General features: G+C 40.9%; 1 protein-coding gene and 1 pseudogene across 1 annotated transcript; one reads left to right on the plus strand and one right to left on the minus strand.

Annotated features, from left to right (window-relative positions):
• Nucleotides 1-941: 941 nt before the first annotated feature.
• On the minus strand, nt 942-7,901 carry Defb42 (defensin beta 42). The gene is made up of 2 exons (NM_001037532.2): nt 7,791-7,901; nt 942-1,236 (listed from the first exon to the last, which is right to left on the minus strand). Exons 1-2 carry the CDS (start codon nt 7,846-7,848, stop codon nt 1,031-1,033), a joined length of 264 nt encoding a protein of 87 aa, NP_001032621.1. The 5' UTR covers nt 7,849-7,901; the 3' UTR covers nt 942-1,030.
• Nucleotides 4,394-5,533, plus strand: Rpl23a-ps2 (ribosomal protein L23a, pseudogene 2; annotated as a pseudogene).
• Nucleotides 7,902-9,045: the final 1,144 nt, after the last annotated feature.

The raw sequence follows: 9,045 nt of genomic DNA on the forward strand, positions 1-9,045 counted from the left end.
ATTGGTTGGTGAAGCTGCACCCAGCAGTGGTGGTGCACACTTTTAATCCTAGCACTTGGGATGCAAAACCACATGGATCTCTGTGGGCTTGAGTTTCAGACAGCCAAAGACACACAGAGAAACCTGTCTCAAACTCCCACTCCAAAGCAAGCCGTGAGACTTTCAGCCTCTTCTATTAGCTTTCAGAGTGCCCCCCTTCCTGTCAGCCCCCTCCGGTTTTTTCCTTTGCTTTCATATGTTTCTGATTAATTCTCATGAACTTAAAATACTGCTCCAAATTACTTTCTTCAAACCTTACTCCAGTTCTCTCTCCTCTCCCCTCTCTCTATCCTATTCCTCCTCTCCCAGCGATATCCTTTCCACTCTTACATGATCTGAAAACCCTCAGTGTCCTGTCATTTAACTTATTGGCTCTATCTGTGAGTTATTTATCTGTTTTATAATTTCATCTTCATTGTTGCCAGTTGTTAATCTGTTGAGTCTCTATTACTGTTTTTAATTTGTATTGCTTTTTTGCGACAGAGTTTCACTGTGTGGCCCTGGCTGTCCTGGAACTTACTCTGTAGATCGGGGTGTCCTCCAATTCAGAAATCCACCTTCTACCCCCCAAGTGTTGCGATTAAAGACATATACCACAACAACCAGACCTGGAAACAGAATTTTAAAAATGATTTTTATTTTTATTTTATAAGTGTTTGTGTTTAACCTCATGTACCTATGTGTACCAAGGGTATGTCTGGTGCTGTGGAGTCAGAAGAGGGTGTTGGATCCCCTGGAAGTGGAGTTAGGGATGGCGGCTGTAAGACAACATGGGTGTGCTGGGAAGTGAACTCAGGTTCTCTGGAAGAGCAGCATTTCTTTCTAACTCAAAGAAAGTTTCTTGATTTTCAAATCTTTTAGTCGAATTTTGAAATGTCATAAAGAAATGATATCTGGGCATATTTGGAATCAATATTTGTTTATTGGCAAGCTGAATAGAACCTGGTTAAAGAGCTGGAGATGTTCGGTGTGACACTGTGTCCTTCTCGTGTTACTTCATCTTAGTCTGGAGGGGCTCTTGATAGTCTGAGAAGATAACTGGGGTTGGAATGGGCAGGAGAACCCACCACAGCCTGCAGCATTTCCATCTTCTCCGGCACGCGCCAATTTCGTCTTCTATCAGTTTACAAATGTCTCTTCTGCAAATGCCCTGAAGGTTGACACAGTGCGTCTCGGCTGCTCCTAAACCACTTCTAACTGCAGAGAAGAAACCAGGGAAGTGATAGGTCAGGGGGTGAGTGTCAAAGTGCAGTCATTCTTATGCACGAGGACAGAATGATTCTGAGCCGAGTGCCTCTCTGTGAGGAAAAGGAGTCAGACCAAAGATCCCCTTAGCAGCTCCTGCAGGATGACCCGCCTGCAGTCACCTCCTCGCCCTTTCTCCCAACAGCTTATTCACACTTATTCACAGCTTGCTCCTTAGTTTTCTTATAAACATATGAAAAGTCTAGATAAAGCTTCAGAAGTTACTGTGTTCAATGTTAGACTGAAACAAAACAAGATAGATGCCCTAAATATGCTGCTCTCTTCATCGCCTTGTTCCTTTATACAGAATGTCAAACTCCCTCTGTTCACTCACAAAACTTTTCTATTCATAATAACACAACGGTCCAGATGCCTTATTTACACAGAGGTTACATTCGATAGAGAGAGCTAATAGTACCAAAACCAAACCAAGCCAAACAACAACAAAAAACTAGCTCGAGTAATGAGGTGATTCAAAAAGAGGCAAACGTTTTGAACAAAATCATACATTGATGAATAAGATATACCCTGAGAATGGAATCAAAATTGCCAGAGATTGCTTTCTGGGGTCATGAAAACAATAAGGAAATATCCAAGGAAGAGAGCAGTGGACACACAGGACACTGAGGGCTGAGTCCCCAGAGTAAGTTCTTCAGAAAAGACTTGGATGGATGGATGGATGGATGGATGGATGGATGGATGGATGGATGGATGGATGGATGGGAGGATGGATGGATGGATGGATAGATGGATGGATGGATGGGTGGGTGGATGGGAGGATGGACGGATGGATGGGTGGATGGGTGGGTGGATGGGTGGGTGGATGATTGTGTGGAGAGTGTGTGGATGGGTGGATGGATGGGTGGATGAATGGGTAGATGGAACATGTCAGTGAAAAACATGTAATATTAAAAATGTGATCCATCTCGTACCAGGCTTACAGGCCGTGGTAAGAGTGAAGACTCACATCTCTGATGTAGTGGCTGCTTTATTTCATCTCCCTCACGATGCATACAGCAGCTGTCTTGATGTTCACTGTTCTCACTTTTTCTTACCTTCTTTTCCTCTCTCCCTTTTGATAAGGCAGAATCAAGTTTCCATGGGAAAACATTATAGGGGTAGCCTGTTGCAGTGCTAGTCTCTGGTAAGCTAATAATCCTATTTTATTATTTTTAATTGATATATACATATAATGTTATATAACACGAAGTAGTATATATTATACATATATGCATATGATTAGTTCATATTGTGGAATCACAGTGCCTCCATTGGATGAGGCTGTCTATGTGACTGATCTGGTGCCTGCAACACTGATATTTACTGAATCTGGCTCCAGATCTAGGGTCTAAGTTAACTCCTTATAGCAGTGACTCTAAATGCAGACTTTGACCACTGGTGCACATGGCTACAGTGACTCTAGGAACTAGTGCATGAGTGATATCACTGTAGTAACTGACTTGGTAATTGGTGCATAGACATGCACAGAGAGCTGTTAGTGCATGGACTCTGCCTGTGAAGTGGCTCAATATACAAATGGTTCAGTATTTGAGGAGTGAGTGGGGTTGTAAGAAAGAGAGTGGGTCCTGATACTGGGTCTAGTTAGGGTGTTTCCAACTTTGGTGCTCAAAGACATGATCTAGGCTAGGAGAGTAGTAGACCCAGTCCTGGTGTGAACCAACAGTGTCTACTTCTGTGTAGAGATGGCTAAGGTGAGTCTCATCTCTCTGTTTCCATCTCCCTGGGAGGACTGGTTATTGGTTACCCTAGTGGTAAAACATCTGAGTGCCTCTGTAGAGCTGCTTGAGGACCATGAGTGTGCTCAGTACGGTAACCTATCTTTCCTCTTTGTTCATAGTCATCCCTGGTGGTTTTGGATGCCAATCTCACAGACATCCTTTTTTGTATGGCTAATCAGATTTTCTTTTCCATTTCCCCCACTGTGCTCTGGGAATCCTGAGAGGGCCCTTGAGCCCTCATAGGAGATTTTGGTTAAGAATTGTTATGAGTATCTCATGTGTGAGAGGGACGGAAGCCAGTATCTTACTCTCTATCTTGATGGAATCACCTCTTCAAGCTTAGAAAGAAGCAGAAGTTGCCTTTTCTCTTGTGTTTAATCTTGCACTATCTACTTCAGTGTTAAAGTGTATCTTGTGTGTGCAATGTGCTGGGGTGGGATAAAAACAACACGAAAGCACCAGAGATGATAGAAAGAATGGGCAGGTATGAAGAAGATAAACTACAGATGAAAATGTTGACAAGACAAAATATTAATGACAAATTATACATTGGTGACAGGAGAATTTATCACAAAAGAGACATTTAAATTATTTACACAGTAGACAGCAGTACTGAAACCAAAAGGCTGCTGTGACCATAACAAATCACAAAAGGAAAGCATTGGGGACCAATGTTTACAGAGATTTCATAGTAAGTCACGTAGAAGAGTAAATCAGTAAATCAAGAAGAATCCTTTAGAAGAGACTTTACAAAATGTCAATTAATTATAAACATTAAAAGCCAATACAAGATAGCAACTCTGAGGCATGATTGTTTTTGTTTTTCAAGACAAGTTACTCTCTGTAGCTCTGGATGTCCTGGAGCTCACTGTATAGACCAGTCTGGCCTCAAATTCAGAGCTCCACCTGCCTCTGCCTCCTGAGTGCTGGGATTAAAGGTGTGTGCCACCAGGCTAGGCTGTGAGACATAATGCATAATGAAATAATTTATATCACTGTCACAGCAAAGAATGAAAGTAAATATAAGTATGCTTGTAAAAAAAAAGTCAATAAAATATCTGTTGTGGTAGAATTGTGTTCTCAGTAACTCCACCTTCCAAGAAAAGAATTAAGCAGGCATCTGGAAAGCTTAATTCAGAGCACTGGCTGCTCATCCCGAGGACAACCATCTGTAACTCCAGTTCCAAATAATTCAATGCCCTATTCTGGCCTCCATGGACACTGTGCATATGGTGTTCATAAATACATTCAGGCAAAGCACCCAGATGCATAAAACAAAAACAATTAAACTTTTAATAAAACAAAACATCATTAAGAAAGAAAATCCTAAAGAACATTTATGGAGGAAACAATGTAGTGGAGATGGACTTCAGATTCAAGTTAAAATTCTGTGTTAATACCACTAAACTGGCTGTATTATTGAGTGTTCTCCAACATTTGTAGATCTGGAAAGAGCAGAAATAAATGTGACTCAGCTTGGGGTACAAAACGTTACAAAAGCATTTGTTCTTTTCCCAAGAAAGCACGCAAGTTGGATAGAGCTTTTAAAGTAGATCCTCGCTTGGTTCTAAGTTCACTGTAGGAGCTTGGGTCTCAGTGAAAGCTAACAGCTTTGCCCAGCTAAAGGGGAGAGACCGGCAGATGGTTCATGTGTGATTGAGTGGCAAAAGAAAAAAACAGCTGCTGTTGGCAGATATGAGAAGAATGTCCTAAATTTTAAACAAACATCTGAAGGTGTAGTGATGCTTTTTTTTTTAAAAAGCATTCCCAGAGTCTCAGTTACATTCAGATTCCCTCTCTTTCATGAACTTCCGGTGAGTATTCGAAGATAAATACAGCAAACAAGAAAAAAACTACACATAGCAGGCATTCACAGGCTATTCCAGTTTGAGGTCCGAATTGGAGACTATTAAGAACTTACTAGGAGGAGGTGGAGAAATGGCCCAGCGGTTAAGAGCACTGACTGGTTTTTTTCGCCAAGATGGAGCCGAAAGCGAAGAAGGAAGCTCCTGCCCCTCCCAAAGCCGAAGCCAAAGCGAAGGCCTTGAAAGCTAAGAAGGCAGTGCTGAAAGGCATCCACAGCCACAAAAAGAAGAAGATCCGAACGTCACCCACTTTCCGGTGGCCCAAGACTCTGAGGCTCCGGAGGCAGCCAAAATATCCTCGAATGCACCCAGGAGAAACAAGCTTGACCACTATGCTATCATCAAATTCCCACTGACCACCGAGTCGGCCATGAAGAAAACAGAGGACAACCACACGCTTGTGTTCACTGTGGATGTTAAGGCCAACAAGCACCAGATCAAACAGGCCGTGAAGAAACTCTATGACATTGATGTGGCCAAAGTCAATAATACTCTGATACGGCCTGACGGAGAGAAGGCGTATGTTTGCTTCGCTCCTGATTATGACGCTCTAGATGTTGCCAACAAGATTGGGATCATCTAAAGTGAGTCCAGATGGTTAATTCTAAATATATACTTTTTTTTCCACCATAAAAAAAAAAAAAAGCACTGACTGCTCTTCCAGAGGTCCTGAGTTTAATCCCCAGCAACCACTTGGTGGCTCACAAGCATCTGTAATGGGATTGATGCCCTCTTCTGGTGTGTCTGAAGACAGTGACAGTGTACTCACATATATGAAATAAATAAATCTTTAAAAAAAAACTTACTTGGAGTCATAGATCATATCATTCTCCCCTATAAAATGAACGCAGGAGCTGAGAAAAAAAATTTCTCTTTTACAAATATACAAGTAGAGACTAGTAAGGTCTGATGAAAGGGCAGAAACCAAGACATACTCAGGATATGGGGTACCCCAATACCCCAAATGAAGTGAAAGACAGGAACCCTAACAGATCCTACAGCAATGGAAAATTCCTAAGGATAAGTGGAGATCCAAGGAGTCTCCCTGGCATGACAGCCACAGCACTGAGATACAGAAACTCCCCACAGAGCAATCTGAGAAACAATCATGATTTCTATTTTAGACATATTAGTTTTGAAAATGAAACATCAGCCGCACCATTGGCTCCTGTATGCCATTCTGGAGTTCTAGTGAAAAAAATCCAACAGAGAATTTAAAGGAATGAGACTCTCTAAGTCCCTTAAAATAAATTGGAATCGAGTAGAGAAAGGGCTCAAGGACTGAGCCCCGGGGCTCGCCTCCAAGAGGAATCACCAGAAAAGATGAAGAAGTGGTGGCGGACACTGAGGAGGAAGCACCGATGAGCTAGGCTAAGAAGCAAGTGAAGCTTCTTCACTTCAGAATGGCTGAAATTGGAAGATTATGGAGAGGGGAGGAGCAGACACTGGAAAATCAGCCAACGGGTAGTTAACAATGAGGAAGGGATGGCAGTTGGGTCAACAGCATGGTGATTATTAATGAGTGTGGAGGGAGAAAGGGAAAAGTTTTCTATGAATGGCTCAAGGCAAAAGCAATTTCAATAACAGAGTGGGAGGGTTGGGGGAATGATTGATGGGGATAAGTATACTTAAGAGAGAATGAAAAGGGGATGATTTCAAGACCAAGACTTGAGGTCATGATTTTAAGGTGTTTTTCACAAAATAAAACAGGAAAAGCAAGGAAATACTCTTTTCTTAAGAGGAGGTAAACAATAGCATATTTGTATCTTGGTGATGATAATTTAGTAGGAATCTGATCAATGTAAAATCACCTATACAATGAACTGCGGCAGGAAGAGCCCTAAATATACAAGAGTAGGAATACGTTACACACAGTTGTAATAATCCTCTAATTTCTCAGTCTTGGGAACGTGTGTTATGGTATCAACTCCATCATGTGTGAAATGGCTATTTTAAATGTGGTCTAGTCTTTCCTTGATCAACAGTACCAGGTTGCTATGAAGTACGCTGTTCTTTCAACAAAATGTTTTTGTTTTGTTACTCTTTTGGTCCCTTTGTTTCTTGTGTTTATTGGCTCTTTCACTTTCATTCTTTGGATTTATTATGATATTGTTGTCCTCAAGTCACATAATCCATGCTCGCCTACTAAATCCTGGCACTCATTCCCATTCCTCACACCCATCCTTATGTTTCCAATTACCCTACGCAAACCTGTTTTGCTCCAAGACATTACAACTTGGTGTCTTTGCTTAGTATTTGTCCACAATTCTTTTTCTCTCCTCATCCCACAGGTTCATTTTGGGGTGCATTTTTCATGTATAACAACTTTCACAAGGTGTGTTCCCTTGGGTTTTGTTGGTTTATATTTTGACCTATGTCACGGAGCCAGTGAGCTAATTTTCTAATGAGAAGATCCATTGGAAATGTGTGTAATATATTCCATCTCCACTTGTATATGTAGAGATTTTTCTGCTGCAGTTCATTCCCAAGCTAACTTCCCGTTGTCTAACAAGAATTCTGACTTTTCACTTGTGTTGGAATATTTGTCTCTTCTCACAAAATGTCCAGACCTTTGGACCCTCATTGAACATCACCTCTCCTTGAGGAGTTTCCATCTTCTGAGAGAGTAGGTGTCCTCAGAAATGCTGCTTAAGTGCTGCTACAAAATGTCCTAGAAGAACTAAGCATCTACAAAGAACTCCTCGCATCTCCCAAGGAATACAGAGAAAGAATGTAGTCACTTGACATTTGGGTTAATGGCAATGTATGCCTGTTTTATCCTGATATAATCTTAGCAGAACTGGTGGATATTGGGCTTCTGAAACTGTGAAATTAATTAATCTCTGACCTTCCAGAGAGACTTTTAAACTGGATATGTCCCTATAATTAGCCACCAACTTACCTCGGGGTAAGAGGCCCAAGAGGAAGAGTAGCGTAGAGAGGAGCAGATACAGTCTCATGGCGGAAGGGTCTGTGAAGTGAAGAGGTAGAGACCTTTGGAGTCTGGACTCTTGGAGGATGGCAGATCCAGAGCTTTTTATGATGGTCCTGGGTCTGTGGTTTGTTCTTGGCTAGCAGAGCCTAACAAACAGAGAATAACTTATTCTCCCACAGGAAACCTTCAGACACACAAGTGGACATAAAAGCAGCAATAACTCAATGGAGGAGAAAGAACAGCAGACGCTAAATGGCCAATGCAATTGATAAGGGAAAGACAGAAGTAAAACAAACAAACAAACAAAGCCAACAGCACTGCCTAGCTTCGATACTTACTGTAATATAAATCACAATAATTAAGATGGATTGTGAAAGAGTAAATCAATGCCTCACAGCAAGAGGAGAGAAGTCCCAGAATTAGACTTATACAAAAATGGTGACAAAAACCAAAGGTAACTCAATGGAAAAAGATAGCTTTCTCAACAAATAGTGCTGTAGCAAAACTTGAAACCTACATCTGGAGCGACGTATCTAAGGACATGTCTTATAACTGTCACAAAAAAAGTAAGTTAAGATGGGTGATATTGCTCAAACTCTTGAGGTTTGGCACTGGCTTTTTAAAAGATGAAACTTCAAAAACATGATCTACAAAAAAAAAAGAATTAACAACTTAGACTTCATTAAAATTAGCAACATTTTATGGGAAAGGCACGCTTAAGATGTAAATAGAAGTCATGGAGTTGGAGTGATGGAAGCCTGTATAAAATATCTAATAAAGTTTTGGTATCCAACATATACAAACAGTGCCCACAAATCAACAAGAAAGCAAGCAACATAAAATTAGCTCAAAAGAATGAGCAAGCATTTTGCCAGAGGTGGGCAGTAAGTAAATGTGCTCAAAAGAAAAGAAAACCCATATTAAAGTAAAATACCATTACAGACAAAATGGCCTAGACCTGTAACACTAGCCCTGTTGAGTATCCAAAATGGTGTGAAGAAATAGGAATGTTCACTCACTTCTGATAGGATGCAAACACAACTTTACCATTGAGTTAAAAGAGATTAGCAAAATTGACCTTTACCATGTTAACCCTTGGAATTTATCTAAACATTTTATACTAATACAAAGCCTGCCCAGGAACTATAGTTAATAACAGCTTTTTATAATTCATCAAAATTTAAAAGCTAACAAGGTACTTTCCAATAGACGTCCCAACACC

This window comes from Rattus norvegicus, chromosome 15 (genome assembly GCF_036323735.1).
Source record: "Rattus norvegicus strain BN/NHsdMcwi chromosome 15, GRCr8, whole genome shotgun sequence".
In the NCBI taxonomy this organism is placed as follows: Eukaryota; Metazoa; Chordata; class Mammalia; order Rodentia; family Muridae; genus Rattus; species Rattus norvegicus.

What these genes read in the sequence shown, in the direction of transcription:
- Defb42 (NM_001037532.2), bottom strand. Translation starts at nt 7,848, where the DNA reads ATGAGACTGTATCTGCTCCTCTCTACGCTACTCTTCCTCTTGGGCCTC. An exon ending in CTTGGGCCTCTTACCCCGAG is followed by an intron (nt 1,237 to 7,790) that starts GTAAGTTGGTGG and finishes TCTTCTCTGCAG; the next exon opens with TTAGAAGTGGTTTAGGAGCA.